The sequence below is a fragment of the Sceloporus undulatus genome, chromosome 6, assembly GCF_019175285.1.
Source record: "Sceloporus undulatus isolate JIND9_A2432 ecotype Alabama chromosome 6, SceUnd_v1.1, whole genome shotgun sequence".
NCBI classification, from domain to species: domain Eukaryota; kingdom Metazoa; phylum Chordata; class Lepidosauria; order Squamata; family Phrynosomatidae; genus Sceloporus; species Sceloporus undulatus.
The window spans coordinates 25939435-25962635 of NC_056527.1; the positions used below are offsets into that span (position 1 = coordinate 25939435).

A 23201-nucleotide genomic window follows, 5' to 3' on the forward strand; every position below is an offset into this window, starting at 1 on the left:
CCAGTGAAAACTAGCTATTGGTAACAGCTAAAAATAGTTCTATTGTCAAAAGGTAGCAAAAGTCATCAATAGTCCATTCCAGGCTGTCACACATATCAAAAATGTTCCTAACACCCACCCACAAATATAATCCTTCCCCTCCTCTTCTCTTCATGAAACTGTGTCTAGCTTCAGACTGACAGTAGTTATTCTGTATGAATAAACATGGACTATTGGAATGGACATTTATGAAAGTTAAGTAATAAAGTGCAAAATCAGAGTTACAGTGGAATATTCAGAAAACAAATGTAATGATAACAAATTATTTACATTGAGGATGACATCCCCCAACGCAGCTCAGGTTCTGCTCTTTCCTCCAAAAATGAACTTGAAATACTGTGGCAGCAGTTATATACAGTGTTGCCAATTTCTGGGGAATTCCCCAGAATCCGGGGAATTTAATTAATTTATTTCCAAAAAAGAAACACCATCACTCCAATTATGGCCCAACCTGATGGAGCTAAGACTTAATGTAGCACAGCCACAATCATCTTTCTAAGATTCTTTTAAAAATATATATATTTAAATATAATTGTATTGATCTTTTAGCTTCAATCGGAAGAGGCGGGATATAAATAAATATTTATTATTATTATTTTATGTATGTTATTGCTTAATCTCGTCAAATGAGAAACAAATCCCTTACTTAACATATGCTGTCTATGCATTTGTCCATTGAGAGCAAAATTAGGTAACTTCCATCTATCCTGGGACTAATTTTCTACTCCTCAGACCTCCCAGGTGTCACATGAACTACCAAAAGTATAAACAAAACAAACCTGCAAGTGATCAAAAATCCACTTCTGGTATTGCAAAACAAGATGATGATGATAATAATAATAATAATAATAATTATTATTATTATTATTATTTATATACCACTTTTCCAAAAGATCAAAGCAGTTTACACAGAATTAATGTTATTGTTGTTGTTACACACGCACAGGGGAGCTGCAATTCAATCTTTCTGAAGTAAGACACCTCTTTTTTTTTTTCTTTTTTGCCTGAAAATGGGGTGTCAAAAGGATTAGGGTGGATTGAAAGCTACCAAAACAGCCATGAGTGCCGGAAAGTTTCTCACATCTCAGGTACCTCTCTTCCTTTTCTCATGATAATAGGGAAGCATCTTAGAGTGAGAACATCTCCTTTTAGGTTGCCTGCTTGTCTTATCTACGGTCCAAAACACACTGTAGAAATAATCCCGTTCAAGACCACATTAAATGCCCTGGCATTTTATACTTCCGCCTTCCCCTGATAAATTCCACCACTTTCCTATAGGAGAGTTCTGCTTTAACAAATGTCACGATGTACTGTGGGTATATAATGGTATTTAACCCCATCACCTTAGTATATTTCCTGGGCTATCAAGACAGACTATGTATGATACCCATGGTTTATCACAGGAAGGGGGGGAGAAGTCTCCTGACTGCAGAACTGAAAGGGTTGCAATGCAGTGCAATCATTAACCAGTGCCCTATATGAACTTCTGATACTCATATTAATAGCCGTGTCAACTCTTGTTTTACTTACCGTATGTTCTTTCCTCCATAACTCCTTGTCACAATGGGAATTCTGGGAACTGTAGATTCTTGTGACACTAGATTTCTCTGACAGAGAGCTAAATGTCTCACAAAACTACAGTTCCCGGAATTCCCTAGAATTGAGCCAGGGCAATTAAAGTTGTCTCAAATTGGATTATTTCTTTTTGGACTATTTCTGTGTCTGCCTGGGGCTCTTTGCTACTGTAGGCTTCTTGAAATCAGTTACTGTTGGCTATTCTTTATTCAAAGCAGAGTTTAAGCACACATCCTTAAAACCAGTGCTTGCAAAAAGTGTTCAAAACCCAGCTGGGAAAAGGATCTTATTTTCTGTTCCAATGCAGGGTTTGGAAAATTTAATTTGTAGACAACGAAATGCCTTATCTTTTGTTAGACTTGTTGTTCATTATTTGAATCACATATGCAGAGTAACTATGGTTGACATGAAATGTATCAGGCTAAATGACATCACTGTGGCAATCCCTCTGTGTCAACAGCAGGTATCCCTAGGTCTCAAATTTGGGGTCTGAAATCTCAGACTGTGCGGTAATTTTGGCCTGGCAAGTTGAATCAGGCTGCATTTTGTCTCCTCTGAGTTAGACCTTAACATCTTACATATTCTTAGGGAATGAAAATAAAATCCTTTTTGTATTATCTGGAATGAAAACTAATGACATCCTATCACTACATCCAGTCAGTGCAAAAATAGAGCCCATTTAAAACCATGTACCATTGGGACAAGGGTTATGGAGAAACAGAGTCATGGGGGAAAAAAGAAGAACATAAGTAAAACAAGAGTTGACATGGCTATTAACATGAGTATCAGAAGTTCATATAGGGCACTAGCTAATGATGCTCACTGCAGGATTTGCAGCTTATTGCTGTCTTGCAGCATAAAATGTACTGCTCGTATTTGCATTGCAACCCTTTCAGTTCTGCAGTCAGGAGACTCCCCCCCCCCCTTTCTGTGATAAACCATGGGTATCATACATAATCTGTCTTGATAGCCCAGGAAATATACTAAGGTGATGAGGTTAAATACCATTATATACCCACAGTATATAGTGACATTTGTTAAGGCAGAACTCTCCCATAGGAAAGTGGTGGAATTTGTCAGGGGAAGGTGGAAGTATAAAATGCAAACATTTAAGTTTACATGGAAGACTAGTGTTTTTCAGAAGGTAAAGTTTCATCTCATAGAAATTCTGATAATATCTGAGACTGTATATTATTTGGGTGGGTGGACAACTAGAGAAGCTTTTGAAGAGTTTACAACTCTCATATTAAATTCTATTCATCTTACATGCTTTATTTCCAGAAGTTAACAGTGTCACAAATCGTATCATAGAACTCTATCATGAACAGACACACCATGCTGGAGTGCATTCTCTAAGCAATATAGGCCTGGTGTCATTGTAGAAAATTAATCTAAAAGTTCTTCTTCCCCATATTATTTATTAGCTAGAATATGACCCAGCAACTGTGAGTTGTTGTAGCTATCAATCTACTAGCTTCAACACAGCATTCAGTCTGGTCCTAACTCCACTGTTCTCCTTAATTCACCTACCTTCTGTTTGTGTCATTCACCCCTGAACCACAAATTACTTGCTACAATGTCTGTGCCCATTTATTACAACAAAAGAGCATGTGGTCTTTGTGTGTTACTGTCTCTGTTAAAGGTCCGTGACTGTAAAACCAACTGTAAAACACTTGAAATTCAGCATGGATATTAAGAGCACTCAAGAGGAGTAGATCTTTAATTGATTAATTAAATTATTTAGTTCAATGCTGTATGTAGCCTGAAAAGAGCCAGCATGGTACAGTGGTTTGGATTACAACTCTGAAGACCAGGATTCAATTCCCTTCTTAGCCATGGAAGCCCATTGGGTGACCTTGGGAGTCACACACTCTCAGCCGCAGAAAATCCCATGATAGGTTTACCTTAGGTTCACAATACATTGGAAATTTGCTGAAGGCACACAACAGCTACAGCAACAAGAACCAACAACATGTAGTCTGAGGAGCCAGAGTCACTCACAGAATGGCAAACTTCACTAACCTTCCCTAAAGACAACATTCAGGTCTGGGATTGTTATTTCTCCACAGGACCTGTAGTTAACTTCATTGATACTTCTTTCTTCAGAATCCCCAAACTCTTTGAATGGGAGGGAAAGATACAAAGAAACTGTGCTAGTAAGGAGGAGTAAGCAAAGAAAATTGCTCAGTGGACCAACAAAATAGAAAAAAGGATGGGGAAGGAGAAAAGAGAAAGAACAGATGGAAGGAAAGATGATGAGGTTGGGAAGACTAAGGAATTTCTAACCATTATGAATCAATGTACTTCTAGTTTCATAATAATGTGAAGAAACAAGTTATGAAACTTTTGAACACTGTTTTTATAAGCTTTTTTAATTGTAGGCTTGATTTAATGTGTTGTATTTTCACTTTATACTTTGTGTTCTATATTACTCTGAACATCCTTGGAATCAATTTTGATAAAGGACGTGTATAAATATTTTAAATAAAATAAATAAAAGCAATGATTTTTCTGAACAGAAATAAGTGAAATTGTGTTAGGAAAGTTAGACTCAACTCTAGAAAAAGAGTCTCTGTGCATTTAAAATATGACAGATTTACCACAATTGCTAAAGAAAATGGCAATGCCCTGTCAGACTGCAGTCATTTATTACTTCTATTTCATAAAACACAATTCCATATTTTAAAAAACAAAAGAAAAACTTTTAGGCAATTTGCTTTCAGAATAATTTGACTATTCCCTTTGATGGTGATCTTACTGGTGAGGACAAGTATTTTGTAAAAACCTTGGAAGATAAATTCTCACCATATTTCTTGTACTCTGTTGCCGTGTATCATTATAGACTAAATTTCTGTAATGCCGTGGTACTCTTCACTGTATCAGTTCTGTCACTTTATCCATTCCTTATGTTGCCTTCAGCAGATTCATTTTCTATCATGTGCAACTCCAGTTTTCTAGCCTTGCACAGATTGTTCAGCTCTGCTTTTACTATGTACTACACTACACAGTATTTCCCGACCTCTGCAAAGAATATATATCAGTTTAACTGCCTGCCTGCAGTAAAATAAGCTCTTCTCCATTTTGTTTTTCTTTCCTTCCTCTTTCCTTACTGTATTTGGTCTGCTTGTAAACTTGACTTTTGTTTTGCTTTTCTACCCTCCTTGTATTTTAGCAAGGAAGCTTAGAACTATACTGGACAAGACAGCATTCACAGAATTAGCAACTGCTAAATAGCAATTTTTAAAGAAATTTGCAGACATGGCAACAGTCCTGTTCCAGATCCCCTCCCCTGCACCCTGATCTGTACCAGTAATCCTTGCTCTGTAAAGTACTTTATGAATGTCATTCATATTATTGTTAATCACATGAATAATGCCACATTTAGTTTGGCTCTTAGTGCATAGTGAATCAAAAACTTCTCCTAGTGATGAATCATCCATAGTATTGTAAACTATGATGTGAATGTCATTCTTCACTAATTTTATTCTCAGAGGAAGCAGTAATTTTAGCAATTTTCTTTGAAAATCATTGGAAACTGTAGACTTTCTGAAGGCTATTCACAGTTTAGGGCTCATTCTACTGACCAGTCACACACGATATTTTTGTACAAAAAACAATCACTTTACTTTGTGAAGAAAATGCTATTTCCCGCAGAAAATGCTGTACTAGGGGACTTATTCTGTGCAAAATGCACACATGGCATTTTTGTACAGAGAACAGCATGCTCTGTGTAGGAATTATTCTGCAGAGAAAATGATATTCTGCACAATAACATCAGTAAACCTTGCACAGAATAAGTCCAGGACTGCAAATATTCTTATCCAGGTTTTCCTCATCTGTATTTCACATCACTCAAAGAAATATTGTTGACCACTGTTTGGATATTTTTGTATATTCTTTCCACCCCTAATCAAGAATGATAGGGAAAGAGCTTAGAATACTGGGTTTGAGAATTAATTTGATAATGTTATGCATTAGAAAATTGTAAATTAACTCATCTCCAACAGAACTAACAACTGAAATAGTTCAACTGGTTGCATTAACTGATTCACTGGTCCTTTGAACCATTAGTTCCCAGGGAATTATAGAGAATGTCGTAGAGGTCATGACCATTGACCCTTAACTTTCCAAAATTGTGAGTTCATTGTCAAAAAGTTATTTTTCTGGTTTCTGAGATCTTGGGCAAAAGATACCTTGTTCTACTTGCTCTACTTTTTTGTTGTCTTCTTCTGTTTCTTTGCATTGGTAGTTATAATAGTCAATGGACAGTTGTGTTTAGAATTCTAGCCCTATATCTTTCATCTTTTATTTTTGTTGCTTGCCTATCCTTAAGCGTTTGAAGACTTTCATCTGTCATATTTTTGGCTACTGATACAGCATTACTGCATTTGTCTCTAATGATGTCCCTGGTTTCATTTCATCTGTTTTGAGCTCAATTAGGCTTAAGTAGTGTGAATTTGTTATCTGCATGGTCTTTAAATTCTACAGTGTTATCCTTCAGGGTTATATTTTGGCACTGTGATTAATGATATCTTTAGATTTACTCTAATTTTTGATATTAGCAGTTCATAATCTGAGCCACAATAATGCAGACAAGTAGAGCTTCTCCACTCTTTACTTCCAATTATACAATCTACTTAATTTTTATATTGACCATCTAGTGATGTGTAATGTATACAGTCCTCTGTTCAGTTGTCTGATGAATGTGTTTGCAATGAAAAAATCTATTGGCCTTTTCTGGCTCATTTCTTGACCCTAGACCAAATATGCTAACACTGTTTCTACTCTATTTTCTACTTTTAAATTCCAGTCACCTATGATCATATGTGATCTATTTATTGCTAGATGCCAGCACAGAATGATTCAATTTCTTCCTCTTCTGTCTTCGGAGCATAAATTTTCCTCATGGATATATTGGTAGGTTTTTCATGCAGTCCTAATGGTATTCTTCAGTCAGTCTTCTGCATAGTATTAATGAGATTTAGCTAAAGCACCACTACCATTATCTCTTTAGCATTTGGCAGTATCATCTCACACTATTGCTGCTACTGAACTGTTGCAATTTGGGAGCTCCTCCATTGCCCTCATCAGTGGAACTACTGCTTCTCTTCTGCTGATGCAGCCATTATGCCCTGAAGAGGATGGAGGCACCTTAATTGGTGTCTTCATTTTTAGTGTTCTGCCTCAGGTGATCCTGCTTGGAGTCTAGACTCTTTATAGCATCTAGTCTCCTAATGGCGTCAATCTCCGCCTCTCTGAAACACTCAAAATCCCACACTGTGTTAAGGTATGCATACTGGGAGAAGGGGTTGAAAGTTAATGTTTAAATTCTACTACTTGTCCCAAATATGAACAGACTCATAGAATAAGTGACATTTGCCTACATGTCAATTCAACCATTGATTCAATGGGTCCATTCTAATCAACTTGAATCAGGCCCAAGCACACCCTAATTTGCAGAATTTAATAATTCACTATCCTGTTATTGCACTCTTTAGATAAAGAAGATTGACAGGCAGATACTATTCCTGGGAGTTTGAATAAAACACTAGTTTTTCAATCTGAATTTTGTTGTCTGTGAAGTTTCTTGTACTGTACCATCTCTGCTCAGCATAATAAAGGTCAAAGAAGTATGAGTTTTCAGTGCAACTAATCCCATTGCCTCTGCTTTTCCACAATTCTGGCAGAAAGTTGCAACAAAAGTGTTGACCTTGAAACTTTGGAGATCAAAATGTGAGCTACATATCACAGCCGGTAAATAAAAGGTGGGAGGGAGGTATTCACTAGATCCCTGTTAATCTGAAAGTATTTAAAATTTGTGAAGTGCTTACAGACTTAGATTCTGGTTCTTCCACACAGAAAAAGAATGGGTCCCACATGGATATCTGTTGGGCTTGAATGGCTTTGGTGTGGTAATAAGGAGATCTGAAAAGCTTATGCAGTCCAAACACATCATTTCCAAAGTATCCTAAGAGACTGACAACTACCTACAGCTGCAAGATGAGAATAGCCAACACTATTTAAAAAAACAAAACAAAACAAAAAAATAACACATAGAATGCTGGTTTGGAGGCTTAACAAAAACAAGGATGATTTGGAGTGGAAAGAATGCTTATAGAAAGATTAATGGGTTCTAATAATTTCCAGTGCAGCCTAAAAGCATGTGAAAATCATGATTCTAGAGGTTTTCAGATATTGTTGAATTGCAGCTCCCAGCTTTCATCACCATGGCTATTCTGGCTCAGAGTGCTAGGAGTTGCAATCCAATAGCACTGGGTAGGGGGGCTGCATGATCCCCACCCTTGTGCTAAATAAATGCTGAAAGGGACAATCCACACACCCCCTATCCCTATTCCATTCCCTCAGCTATTCTCCAAAACATAACAATACCTTGCAAAAGAGGGGGGGAGGGGGATACATTGACAGTTTTGTTTCCTTAATACTTAAGGCACACTTTATGCATGTAGGTTTCATTTATGTACCTGTTTAACCACATGCTCTATTTTATTTGCTAGGGATTTATATATATCTATATATATAAGAGAGAGAGAGAGAGAGAGAGAAGAGAGAGCGAGAGGGAGGGGGGGAGTGAAGACTACCTAAGCTAACACTAATTAGTGGGAGACGAGGACATAGGCAGGAAAAAGTGTAACATTACTACACGACAAGGTTATGCTGACCTGAATCTTGAGAACACGTGTATGGATGGTTTTGGTTGGTGTGGGGGGGGTGGGGTGTGGGGGGGTGGGAGGGGGTGGGGGGGTGGTGGTTGGGTGTGGGGGGGGGTTGGGGGGTGTCATTGCGGGATTGTGTGGGGGGGTTGTGGGGGGGGTGGGGGGGGGGGGGGGCGTGTGGGGGTGGGGGGGGTGGTGGGGGGGGGGTGTTGGGGGGGGTTGTGGTGGGGTGGGGGGGGGGGTGGTGTTGGGGGGTGGTGTTGTGGGGGGTGTGGTGGGGGGGGGTTGGGGGGGGGCCGGTGTGGGGTGTGGGGGTGGTTGAGTCTGTAGGGTGGTCGGGGGTTTGGGGTTGGGGTGTGGGGGGGGCGGTGGGGGGGGGGGGGTGTGGTGTAGGGGTGTGGGTGGGCGTGGGTGGGTTGCTAGGCGGTTGGGGGGGGGGTCGGCTGCTGGTTTGGTGGGCTGGGGGGGTGGGGGGGGGTGGGGGGGGGGTGGGGGCGGTCTTGGTGTGGGTGGGGGGTTGTGGGGGTGGGGGGGGGGGGGTTGGGGGGCCACCCAACAACCCACCCAAAACAACAACAACCAAATAAACCAAACAACACACAATAACCACAACAACACAACAAAACAAACAAAACCACACCCAAAAATTATACTACAGACAAGGTTATGATGACTTGAATCTTGAGAACAGTGTATGGATGGAAGGTTGCAGAAAGTGGACATTTGTCTCCTCCTCTCTTGGTAATTCCCAAATGCCTTTGAAATGCCACTCTAAAGCATTTGAGGAACCTCATGATGGGGTTCAGGAGACTACAATGAGAGCCAGAACCTGCCCAGGCTGACAGTTCTACATTGCATAAGTGGAGTTCTGTTAATACAAAAATGTGTCTGCCTAATCTGGAGTAATTCTCCAGAATGTTTAGCAGTTCCACTCTTATCCACAGTCCCTCTCACAAAGTTTAGGAGGTCCTTTCACCCCCTGGAGCAGACTTGGACAATTTGGCAGCAGGTAAGGCCCAAAATTAAAATACGCTATATTTCATCAGGCTGCAGACAGGTTTTTAGCAGCACACTTTCCAAGTAAAGATATAATAAACTACTTTAATCATTATTTAAGGATTAATTAATTAATTAATAATTAACATTATTAATATTAATTCTCTCCTCCTCTGCTGCCTGACTCTCTCCTCAGGAGAAGGCCAAACAGTGGAGGATCCTTGAGTGGCAAACATTCAGCCCTTTCACCTTTCCTCCTCCTCCGCAGCCCAGCCTTCTCCCCAGGAGAAAGCCAGGCTGCAGAAGAGACTTGGGGGCACATGTTTGCCCTTTACTCCTCCACTGCCCAATCTTCTCTTAAGGAGAAATCTGGGTCGAAAACACACTGCAAAAATAAACCAGTTTGAGACCACTTTAACAGCCCTGGCTCAATGCTAGGGTATTATGGGAACTGTAGTTTTGTGAGACATTTAGCCTTCTCTGTCAGAGAGGTCTAATGCCACAATAAACTAAAATTCCCAGGATTCCCTAGCACAGGACAGTTAAAGCAGTCTGAAACTGGATTATTTCTGCAGTGTGTTTTGGACCTTAGAATCTGGGTTTGAATACCTGTGATTTAAGCCATGTTTATAATCCTTAATTTGGATTGCATTCTTTCTTTCTTTCTTTCTTTCTTTCTTTCTTTCTTTCTTTCTTAAGGACTGGGTCCACATTTTTAACAGTTGTGATGATTTAGGAAACTCCATGGATGCAACAGGGGAATATCTGAGCAAACTTTATATGTATACACACACACACACACACACACAGAGAGAGAGAGAGAGAGAGAGAGAGAGAGAGAGAGAGAGAGTGGACCTTTGTTATACGCTGGGGTTTGGTTCCAAGATCCCCCATGGATAGCAAAATCCATGGATGCTCAAGTCTCATTGAACATAATGACATAGCAAAAGGGTTTCCCTTATAAAAAATGGAAAATCAAGGTTTGACATTTCAAATTTATACTTTTTTTTAACGTTTTCAAACCGTGGATTTCTTAATCCATGTATAAAAAATTCATGTATAAGAAGGGCCGACTGTACATGGGGTGGGTGGGTGGGTGGGATGGGGCGGACGAAGAGGGATGAACACATTTATGCATTACTTCAGTAAACACATCTCATAAAATCATCATTGTGTTGAGTCATATGTTACAATGTACAGGATGTTGCAAAACTCAAGCAAAGAAAAAGGAGATATCTCCAAAACCACTCAAGAAATTACCTGTTGGTAAATCTGCAGATTCATCTGGTAAGAACTTGGATGACAATAGGCATTCCCTTGTAAGAACAATGTCATCAAGGGCTATAGATCTCCTGTAATCTTTCCCAACACGCCCTTCAAAGATGATTCGAAAGTCCTCATCTGCTTCCAATAGTAATACTTGACGTTTCCAGAAATTTCCCTGATCCTCAGACAGACTCAACAGTGTTTTTCTGGTTTGATTTGATACTATCATCTGGTAGACAGTTAGTGATCCAATGTTTGTTCCATGCATGTGGTAATAAAATATTATCTGGAAAATAAGAGAAGCAGTAAATATGGCCAAATGGTTCACAAATATGGATCCCTTTTAATACAAAATAGTTACGCAGGAAGAGAATCTCAGTTAGAAGCATCTGACAGACTTTCAGTCAGCATGCTAGAAATGTTATCCATTTATTCAAATGTTTAAGAGTTAATTTGTTTTTTTTTGTACTGGGCCAACATGTTTTGTGTCTTGAAATTTAAAACTATATGTCTTTTGAAGAGAACTCAAGGCAGCAAAAAGATTTCAAAAATCTACAAAGCAAAGGAAAAGATGGCTCTCTCAAAATTAAACAGAAGTTAATTCAATATAAGGAAAGCACAGCAGTCATAACTAATTAAGAAAAAGACCAGAACTATTATCCAAAACTCTACTTCAGTAGCACAGTGTGGAAATGCTAAGAACAAATAACCAATAAATTATAATTACTTCCCTTTTCACTATTATAACCTGACTGAGAAGAAAATTCACTGTTTTGCAGTGTAATTGCCACAGTTATTTTTATAGTTGAGCTGCTATTGGCTCACTAAATGGTCGGCAAGAAATATTGCATGGTTCAACAGCTGATGCATGCTGTGCCTGTGCTGTGCCTGTTACTACTGCTTCTTGTTTTATTGTGGATGCTAGGTAGATAACAAAAAGGATGGGAGAAGAATCATTGAATTGTAGAGTTGGAAGAAACCACAAGGGCCATCCAGTCCATCCAGAACATGTTTTGTACCACAGGGCAATGCTTTGAACTCTTGACATGCTTTTAAGAATAATCAGAAGTAATGAATTAGTTACTTTTGAGAAAGAAGATTTACATTAACTAACAGTGTCTAACAAAAGGTGCTAGTTTAAAATGGCATTTAAAAGCCAACTAATATGGAAGAATTTAAGAGTGCATCTGCACTGCAGAAATAATGAAGTTTGACACCACTTTAATCCTGTAGCTCTATCCTAGGGATTCCTGGAATTTGTAGTTTTGGAAGGTATTTAGCCTTCTCTACCAAAGAGTGCTGGTGCCTCACAATACTACAAATTCCAGGATTCTGTAGGATGAAGCCATGGGAGTTAAAATGATGTCAACCTGAGTTATTTCTACAGTGCAGATGAGCCCTCAGTCTCCTTGGGGAGAGGTTTCCATGACCTCGATGGCCTTCTGAAAAGACCTTATCCACTGTAGCCCAGAACAGGGATGGGTAGTAGATGCTTGGGTAACATGCAATATAAAGCATTTCTAACTCACAAATTTTTAACAAAAGGACCAACACAGTTATTCTTCAGAATTAAGCTCCCTGTGTTTTAGAAGCTTGGAGTGAATTTGAAGGTATGCTCAGGTTTGGTATGGAAAACAAATTTCTGGTTGAGAAGTGATGAGCACCATGTTCTCCAGTTCTATTATGTCTACTCCCCAGTCAACCACAAGGGAACCTATGGGATTCTAGTAAAAAACAATACCTGGTGGCCTTAAATATAATTGTATCCTATCAACACCTGCCTTAGAAGATGTAGCAACCAGAACAAAATGTTTTGTCTTTGTTGAAAAATAAAATGTTTGTATTCCTCTAAAGGAAACAATTAGATAATATTTTTCATTGCACCAATGCTCATATGAATTCAAAGAATTTGTGTGTTCCTGCTTACTTTCAGCTATTTACCATCTGAAATTCAACAAGTGGGAAAATTATTCAGTACATTTTATTGTAAGGTATTTTCTGTTCCATGGCAGCCCAGATCTAGACGTTTATTTATTTATTTATTTCCAAGATTTATATCCCACCTTTCTCCCACAGTGGGATTCAAGGCGGCCATTGAAGTGTTTCATTTCATACAAACAAAAGGATTTTTCAACAGAAACCATTCTAATTTTAAGCGTCAGAACCAAGAAAAACAAAACACCGCACTACAATAGCATTCAAATTAATAAAAGGACAAGTTATATTTTCTCTAAGGGATGCTTCAGTAATGTTGAATTCTTGCAGATAAGAATTAATGTCTATCATTCTTGCTAGGCATTCCAGCACATACCTTGCAATTTTTGCTTTTTCTGCTTATGATCACACTAGAAATTCTGGCTTCTTGCCCAGGCAACTGAGGGAAGGAGTTTTTAATAAAGATGTAATGACCAGATGGCTCTTGCAAGGTATGATCAGCAACTGGTCCAGTGATTACTCTTGGGACGCCGCCAATTCTGAGATTCCAGTCAAAGTCGTCATTCTGAACTTGCTCCCAGTCACAAAGATCAAATTCAAAATCACAGCGTCCAATGGAAACACCTGACCAAAGGGGAGGGGGGAATGAATGTACTTAGATTAATGATGTACTTAGATGTACTTAGACTAATGAAAATGCCTAAATTATGTTGATAATAAACATATTCCTATACTCTCAAATTGAAGGTAGGTTCATTATTACTTAGAATAATGAAAAATTATTTTGATAATAATAAACATATTCCTGTATTCTCAAAATGAAGGTAGGTTCATTTAGCTAATGAGGGACATCTTAATTGTTGGCCGTTTCATCTCATACAAAGGCCATGAGCAATGGTTTAGGATGTTTTTAGATTAGCAAATGACCTCTTCTTTGATTGAAGCTTATCTCCATGATAAGTATATACAGTTCAACTAATGAACATTTATAAATGGCAATATGGGTAAACTAAAGTATGTTCTTTGCTACACTAGAACTTGAAATCATAAGATCTAGAGAAAATCAGAAAACTCACCATATTTGATTTTATATGTTAAAGCTCATGTTTTATGTTTCCAATAGAGTTGTTTCCAGGCAGCCAAAAAGGGAAAACTTTTATATTAGTTTTATTGGTATCTAAAAGTATAATGTTTACACAAAATGGTGTGATCAAAGAGATTAACTATTTTAGTAAATAGCAAACTGTTGTTGCTGTTGTAGCTGTTGTGTGCCTTCTGGTCATTTCTGACTTAAGGTGACTCTAAGGTGACCCTATCAGGGGAGAGGGGGCAGTTGGCAAAATTTGTTCAGAGAAGGTTTGTCGTCCTCTGAGGCAGACAGCATGTGACTACACTTCGGCAGTAAAAATGAAATTCACAAGTATAGGATGGGTGACACCCGGCTTGACATCAGTATATGCTAAAGGGATCTAGGAGTCTTAATGTACCACAGGCTGAACTTGAGTCAGCAATCTGATGTGGCAGCTAAGAAAGCCAAAGCAATTCTAGGCTGCAATCAATAGTAGTATAGTCTGCTTTGGTCAGAGCCCACCTGGAATATTGTTCTCAATTCTGATCACAATAATTCAAGAAGGATGTTGACAAGCTAGAGTATGTCCAGAGGAGGATGACTGAAATCATGAAAGTTGGAAAGCATGCCCTATCAGGAGTGGCTTAGGGAGCTGGGTATGTTTATCGTGGAGAAGAGAAGGTTACGGGATGACAAGATAGCCTTGTTTAAAGCATGTCCTGTTGAGAATGGAGCAAGCTTGTTTTCTGCTACTCCAGAGACTGGGGAGAATGTCACACATGCATTATCTCATCTTTTGCCTCGATGGGATAGACACACATTTTTAGCTGTCAAAGACGGGTCTTATCACATTCTCCTGGGACGAGGCAAATGCAGCCCATTTGGAGCGTAGGGTTATCCCACGGCTGTTCAAGGACAGGTGGACTTATCCAAGGCCACCTAATAGGTTTCCATGGCTGAACGAGGACTCAAATCCTGTTCTCCAGAGTCATAGTCCAGTGCTCAGCCAACTACACCACCATAGCTTGTTTCATACTAGAATTACCTGTGAAATAAGGACTTAATGCTGGATCAGCATCAAAAGAAATTATTAAACAGACCAAAAGACTGCTAAACTAGTTATGTCCTCTTATATTCTGAAAATCTAGTTTCTATCTTACAGCTAGGGAAATCTAGCCTTTTTCTGAAATATTCTATTAGCTGGCAAAATTACTGAGGAGAGCACTTTGGAGACTCACACACAGCAAATAAAAGTTCTAATTTTTGTTTTGTTTTGTTTCCCAGTCTTTTAATACAATCTGGTTGTTATTTTTTAAAAGATGTATTGAAGCTACTTAAAATGTATCCTTTTTCTAACAGGAGGGAGGCTAATGTATAAGTAAATTTGGAGACAAGGATGCTTTGGTTCACACATACATGTTGTACCGCTTAATGGCTGTAGATTCAAGCCAACATTTGTATGTGTGAATAAGCCATCCATAGCTTCTATATGTGCTTCAATGTAAAAAAAGTTATCAAATTAAAATAGTGAATGGAATCCAAGTTTAAAAAGTAGAAGCTTGTACAATATGACTTGCTTCTCCTCTCCTCCTGCCTGTAACCTATCTCCCTATCTCCAAAACCTGGAGTAAATTTTCAGGGCATCCAGGGGAAGTGTTTCAGATGGAATCATTTCTGCCAGTGGAATTACTTGACCAGATTCAGCCCACTCAGATCTTCTGGATGAACACTTAATGATCCATCCATTCTATTAGAGGATTTCAACAGCTTCCATCCTCCCATTAAGCTGATATATAGGTTATTTCTTATCTTGCCATTGAAAGATCACATACTCCCCAAAATGTTTCCTTAAATACATCTTTTCTTCTCTCTGTCTCTCCTCTCTATTTTATTTGTTGACTGGTTGGTTTCAGCTACTTGGAACAACTGGTATTCCTTTTTTAAAATTTAACATTAAAAGTTTATTTTAACACTAACATTAACAAAATATAATAACAATGGAAGAAGAAATGCCTCCTACATACTGTCATCTTTAAACTGAACTGATATTATTCCATGTTTTTTTTAAAAAAATTAACATCAAATTAGAACAAAATATAATGATAGAAAGAGCTGCTTCTTCTGACAGACTACCATGTTTACGTTGGCAAGAAGTAATTAGATAGTCCTTGGTGTTCCACACATTATTTCCATGACGAACTAATGGACATTGTAATGTAGTATTTGGATTAGGTCCAGGGAAACCTACAATCAGCTCCACAAAGCTCATCATCTGATGAAGTCTCTCAGACCTCTCTCAGCCTCCAAATGCCCTCTGTGTTGGACTACAACCCCCAATTCTAACTGCATTTCAACACATCTGGAGGGTACCAGGTTGGAATACTCTCCAAATGTTATAGAGCCTTCTACAGAATTCTGAGTGGGTTGAATACCAATTACCATTCCAAAACATATGGGAAGATTGGGATAGAAATGTAACATATCATCACGGCATTTAAAAAACAAACAAACACATAAAACCATGGTAGTTTCCTTTTTTACTCACTGACACTGCTTTTCCTCTGTTTTGGCCCCAAATCTGAGAACAATTTTTTCCCCAAAATAAATGGTCAAACATTTACATCAGAACAGACTTCAACTTGCTTGTTCTCCCAAGACCCAGATTGTTCTTTGTATTCCTCAGTTTAAAGTATCAGGCTTCTGTATACATTTCAGAGGCTTAGCCACTCTATACCAACTGAGGATCTCAACTGCACTGACTATGTCTGCCTTAAAAGACACAGCCTGAGCTTAAAACTAACACCAATGAGAAAAGGAAAAAGGGTAATAAAACTCTTAGTTCAGCCTTTAGACATTTAGCACAGCATGCCTGCTTTCTACATCATCAACATATGGGTGGGTTATAAACCGCCGCTTTGAGGCGGTCTGCCGCCACCGCTGTTTGCTCCGTGCGGGAGCCGCAGCAGCCACACTGCGTGGCTCCCGCACGGACCGAAAAAGAAGTTCCACAATGGAGCTTCTTCTTGCGGCGCCTCTGTGACGTCGCGAGGCACCAGGGGCGCATTCGCGACATCACAGACGCAGCGACATGTTCGGACGCACAGCATCCGATACGTAAAGATGGCGCCGGCCGTGTGGAACGGCCGGCGCCATATTGTACGGACAGAGTCCGTATTAGAGCCAGGGGCGTCTAGAAGAGACGCCCCCTTTTTAAAATGGGACGTCCTGCGGACGTCCCAAGTGCCAGTCTGTAACCGGCCATGGTTTCATTAAGGCTCTGAAAAGTTTTGTTGTTGAGAGACAGTACAGACCACATTTTCATTTTTATATAAAAAAATTATTCAAGAAATACTTGAACACCTCCGGAAGATGGGTTCCCAGTATAGGCAGAGCCATCCCAAGCACTATTTTATCCTCAAGAAAGTGATCACAGATGTTCACAGCCAAGCTGTATCGTTTGGCACTCTTGGAAAAGAAGGGAACATAGTCACCCAATTATCTTATGTCAAAAAATAGGTCTGACTTCAACAATGGTTTATATTCTACCCTTAATTACATTTTTATCTGCTGAAGAATTGTTCCACTAGGCCATTTTTTTTCTCTTTTGTACAGACACCCAGACATTCTTGTTATTCTCAAGATAAATTAGCAGAGAATGTAAGGATAGATTTGGCTCTTGCACAGGTTAGATTAGGAGCATCTCCATAATACTCTCTTGAGTGTCATAGATCTCTAAAATAAGACAAGAAATTGTGTCAAAGATATGGGATTGATCCAGATTAGCATGCAATTGAGTTCCACTGTCACTAAAGTAAATGAGTGGCTGGCTGTTTTCTTGGATTTCTTGCTTACTATGTGATCATGAGCTGTTTGCGAATACTAGAGGCTTCAGGGGGAATTGTCTCACCTCTCTTTTCCCATTAGAGGCCTCTACAAGATCCTGGTTCTCTGAACAAAGAAACAGAGCTCTTTCACTTGTAGAGAAGCAAAGATAGATCCCAACTGTATTTATTGTATTTATCTAGTGTGTTAGCTTTCCTATAATAGTCTAATCTCAAGACAGCACCTTGGTCAGCTTCACTGCTTGGAAAATGACTTCTTAAGGGGGAATACAACTTCCTGAACCTCTTGGCCAACATGGTCAATATACTGTTGGCTGGAGGATTTTGAGAGATTTAATTCAAAAAAAGAAACTTTCCACAATCCCTGCTTGGTCTCCTCCTTGCTAGAATGTTGTTACAAGGAGGCAGCATATGCAGCCTAACTGTTGTTGATTTGGTTGCGTGCCCAGGGCATAGGGAACAGTACACATCCCCCCTTTCACTACTCGAGTCTCAGGGTAACAGTTTCATTCTACAAGCTCACCCACGATATTCTAAAAAGGAGTCTAGTTAATGGGTTTCCTTCCCTGGTACTCTTAACTGGCAATCTACTCAAACAATTCCTTATTGTTGCCAGCATTTTAAAATTTATTGCTAGACGAAATTCCATTTTAAATCATTTTATTTTATTTTTTGATAATGAAAGTGTCCTGTTATGTGTTTATACATAAATCTTTACAAATGTTTTGGCAAAATTTTGCTTCACTATCCTGCAAATATACCACATTGGAATTTGCTCATTATTCTATCAGTAGGCCACATTGCAATTTGCTGGATAAGTAACAGTAACATGATCCTAAATCCCCTTTTGGTCCTGAGATACTCTTTTTATCTTGACCTGTTGCCACCTGTGACCTCTTTTGTTTTAGTTTCCTGTCTTTTGCCTAAACACAGAAAAAGGAGGAAGGTCCTAATGAAATTACTCATTTTCTAGAAATTTTATCTTTTTAAAGGTTGTTTTAAAAATGTATGAATCATAGCCCCCAGCTCATTTAAATCTTAGCCGCTGGAGTGAACTGCAGTCGTAAGAATGCACAATGTAATTTTCCTTTTAACTAGCTGGAAGCAGGTTGAAGGTGCAATAAATAGTTTATTAGCTTTCTTATGCTCTGAATAAATTCCTATGAATATATAAGACCAATATCAGTTTTTGGATTTTAATATATGGTTAACCAATCCATGATGTAAATATATCATCATAATATAATATTACATTTTAAAAAAGATACTGATGGAAATGTAAGAATATTTCTGACTCTGCACTCTGTGTGAGTTTGTGTATTGTCTGAGGCAGTTAAAGAGAACAGAATCCCAAAATTTAAAAAAAAAAAGCCCACAACCAAACCCAATTTGGATCAGTGGAGAAAGGGGTCTTGTTCTTGGGTGGGGTAAGGGAGGGCAATGCTTCCTCCCAAATAAGCAATATGCTCCTGTTATGAAATTTTCCTCCAGTCCCTAAATTTCTGGCATTTCCGTAACTTAACATTTTATATAGAAATAGCAATACCAAGTACATTTCTATACCGCTTACTGTATCAGTCACTTAAGCACTCCCTAAGTGGTTTACAATGTGTATTTTTAATTTTAAATTTAGTTAAGCATATAGAAATACAACTAAGGCACCCAAAGAAAAGGGTCAGCCAAAGTATTGTTCTGTTTGCTATGTTTCCATAGCCTTGTTAAGAATGAGACAATGATAGAGTTTTTGAGATTGAAGGAAAATATGATGGAAGGGCAGAATTCTAACTTGAAGGGGCAGCATCCTCATTTCCTATGGTAACTATCCTGACTCCCAAGGATCCCTGGGATATGTATTTCTGCTGACCTAATTAGAATTCTGTTCTAATTGAAGATTCAATTTTGTATCCAGACAACAGTAGGGATACCTAAAGAACATGATAGTTGTGGATTCAAAACTGACTTGATCCATGCCTCTATGTGAACATTGGAACATAACCATCCCTAAATTTTACACTTCTCTAAATGTGGCGAAGGAATTTTCTTAATTTTCACAGTTATTTCAGACTGTGGACCCACCCAGAAGCGATAGGACTGCAATATCAGTCAAATTTTCACTTACAATCTAATGAACTGATAGTAGTGCTACTATATTAATAATTCACTAGAGACATGGTAAGTAATGTTCATTAAAATATGGACTTTACTTACTGCAGATGCTTTCATTCTCGTCTGAATTATCTGCACAGTCATTCACAAAATCACAAAGGTTATCCTTTGGGATGCAGTATTTGTTTGCACAGGTAAATTCTTCTGAAGTACAATGTCTCTCTGGGATCAACAACGGGTAGCAGTCTTCAAACAAAATATCATCCACTACCACATCTCCCACATAACTGATGCCTCGTTTTGCTCTGAAAACAACCTGGACAATATAAAATATAGCATTATGAGTATTATTCTTCTTCTTTATTTAGCAGCAGCATTCTGATACAAATAGACACATCTAGTAATATATAGTCATCCATCAACATTCACGGCTACAACACTCGTGGTTTCGATCATATGCAAGGTCAAAGCTGCCACAAGCACATGCACTCCTCCTCCTTCTCCTCCCTTCCAGGCTTTTCCCTTTCAGAGGAAAAAAGCCTAGGAGCAAGGGAGCCACCCCTTTCCAGGAATGAGAACTGCCTTTCCCCATGCAGCTCTCCCTCCTGGAAAGGGGGTGGGGGTGATCCTCCACCCCTTTCCAGGACTGAGAGCTGTCTGATGAATTAGGCAGCTCTCCCTCCTAGGAATAGGAGATGAGCCAGTTAAAGGGACAGAAGTGCAGGGGAAGGAGTGCGTCCACTCATCCCTTTGACTCACTTCCGGGGAGAGGGAAGTTATTCACGATTTTTCCACATTCGAGGAGGTCTTGTGCCCCTAACATACACATATATAGGGACATGATGACTTAGCAGTTAGGATGCTGACTCTGACAATCATAAGATCAGCTGGTCAGCAGTTTGAGACCCAAGCGCCACATGACAGAGTGAGTTGTCATCACTAGTCCCAGCTTCTGCCAACCTAGTAGTTCGAAAGCATGTAAAAGTGCAAGTAGATTAATGCTTTCCATTTCAGTTGTAAGGTGACAGCGTTCCATGCAGCCATGCTAGCCACATGACCACGGAGTCATTTTGGACAACTCTGGCTCCCTCAGCTTAGTAACTGAAATGAGCAGTGCCTCCTGCAGTCAGACATGACTAGACAATCTTGTCAAAGGGGAAAACCTTATCTTTAAATATACACACAGTTTTAAGCTCTTTGGTGCCATTTTAGAATGAGAAATTGCCCACAGTATTTATTTATTTTTTCAGGCTGGGGCCTGGGGACTATAGCAGTCTCCTTTGGGGTTGTAAAATAGGATCCTATGAAGTTGCATGTGGCCCTTATGCTACATATCCCCATTCTTGACAATGGATGCTGCCACTGGTGTGGAGGGGGGAAAAATCTGGATTCAGTCCAATATATTTCAGTGTTTGTATTTCATGAGCCAAGAATATTTTCACACAGCAAAGTCACTGTTATTCTGTAATACAAAACACACAGGCACACAAACCAAAACAAAACAAGAATGCAAAAGTTGGAGGAACATGTCTGATTAAACACTGGAAATAAAGGAGTTTTGAAAACCAGTTGCCAAAGTGTTCCTCTTCTAACAAAATGATACTGCTGCCAGCTATGGTAAAGCAGTAACACTATAAAGCAGCAATGAAGCTGCCAGTTCCAGTAAGAGAATTCACAAGGAGCATCATTTCCCCATCTCCATTCTTTTATTTTTATGTGCCATTAACAAATAATCTCCAGTCTGCAGCATGGGCATCATTTTTATTTCACTGCTTTAGGGCGCAGTGCTTTCTTATGGAGTGGCATGATGAGATTTTGAAACAGGAATTTGAAGTATTCTGAATATATTTTAAGTGATTGGTGGACAAAAACAAAATTTTACACACCTGAAAATAGGAGCGAACACCCAAAAATACTTCAGCTCTGTTCCATTGGTCCCTCTGGGGGCCACTTTGAGACCAAAGTTCAGAGGTTACATTTTCCACTTTGCTGAGCACCTAGAAACCAAACATTTCCAATGAAACACAACATTTTTAATTATCAACTTGGATTTTACAAATCACAACATAAAACAAATTTGTAATCTACCATCTTCAAATTTTCTTCTTGTTTCATCTGTCATATGAAAAGTAATCATTATAATAACTTCATGCAAGCAATCTTGCAATTCTATGAACACGGGGTAGGCTTATGGTGTGGCCCTTTCTTCACAATCTAAGATAATAATGTCTTAAATCAGATTAGTTCTTGATGTCTTTACACCTTCAAAGTGTTACAGCTCACTCATATGTCATACTGTTGCACTAGCAGATACCATCACATGCTTCTGTAGAATGTATCTGCACATAAGGAGCATATAAAGAGGGTTAATCATACCAGTCTTTCTCTCCCATCATGGGAGTCCTAGTCAGAACTGGCCTTTTGTATGTGCCTCCAGGATGGAAAAGTATACAAAGGTATACAACAGTGGCAATGAATTCTGCTGTGGGGAAGTGGAATCCAAATGCTAGTGAATGTGTGAACTATGAGAATCTCCCAACAGCATGGTCACTGACCAGAGGATTCTCAAAAATACAGTTTAAAACTGTAACTTTTCCAATCTCTATGCTTGACTGAGGGTACTTGGTAAAGGGCTATGGCCAAAATGCTATAACAGGATTGAGCAACAGGGGAATCCTAAAGAGGGAGTCAAGGGACTAGAATTTAACTCTTTGAGATTTTTTTCTGCAATATAGGTAAAACTTTTTTTTTAAATGGGACTGCATTTGGTGTGTTTTACCTAAACAGCATCTAAAAATTTACCAAATGCAACAACACAGAGACTTCTTGAGAAATGTAATGTTCTTGCTAAAGCACAGAGACAACCAGGATCTCATTGGAGATTTCTTTTTGTGTTGCTAATAATTTTTACATTTCATTTCTTGGAGTATATAACTGTTTGTCATCCAGAAGCCACATGGCCAAGAAGCAGTAACGGCCTCTGCCTATATAGATATCCCTCTGTACCAGCTTAATTGAAAACATCTATAACAACATCTTGACAAAATATAGGCCTATAACTCCAACATCACCATTTTTTCTTTCTCCTATTTCATTTTTAAGACCTTTGCCTGACAAAGAAGCCAATGGAGTCTCAGAAACTTGCAACATGTATTTTGTACATTTTGGCTGGCCAATAAAGAGATCACTGTTTTGTGGATTTTGGATGTTATTGTACAGGGATGGGTATGCAAAAGGAGACGACAACAACTCAGGTACAACAATCTTTGGATCTTGATTAGTAAGCAAGCCTTGATCATTTCCACTTCAGTTGGTTTGAAAAACAAGTGATAACTAACATGGTTGTATTTTTCTTTCTCCTGTTTTTTTTTTAACCCCTTTGCTTGATGTAGAAGCCAGTGGAACCGAAAGCTTGCAATATTTATTTTGTGCATTTTGTTGGCCCAACAAAGGTATCACTGTTTCATGGATTGTGGCTGTTATTGTACTTTGCTGTATGGTCAACCCAGTTACCTGCATATGTTTTAAAGTATGATACTGGTCAGGAAGTCATATTCATTTCTGCTGACAAAATCAGTAAAGCAATCTTAATTCTCAGAACAGTAAAATTTGCTGTAACACCATAGATGTATTCAGTTTTGAAAACTAATTTTAGTTAGGCAGTACATTAAACATCCAGTTGTTTGCATAAAAATCTTT

At 38.8% G+C, this 23201-nt stretch overlaps 1 protein-coding gene across 1 annotated transcript in view; it reads right to left on the minus strand.

Moving 5' to 3' along the window:
* The window catches only part of MALRD1 (MAM and LDL receptor class A domain containing 1), a 266619-nt gene that overhangs the window by 23328 nt on the left and 220090 nt on the right, over positions 1-23201 (minus strand). Inside the window, exons 13-16 of the mRNA XM_042472024.1 lie at positions 21389-21499; positions 19605-19818; positions 12862-13109; positions 10545-10836 (exon numbers count right to left, since the gene is read on the minus strand). Coding sequence (XP_042327958.1) covers positions 10545-10836; positions 12862-13109; positions 19605-19818; positions 21389-21499 — 865 coding nt within the window. The remainder of the gene's footprint in view (positions 1-10544; positions 10837-12861; positions 13110-19604; positions 19819-21388; positions 21500-23201) is intronic.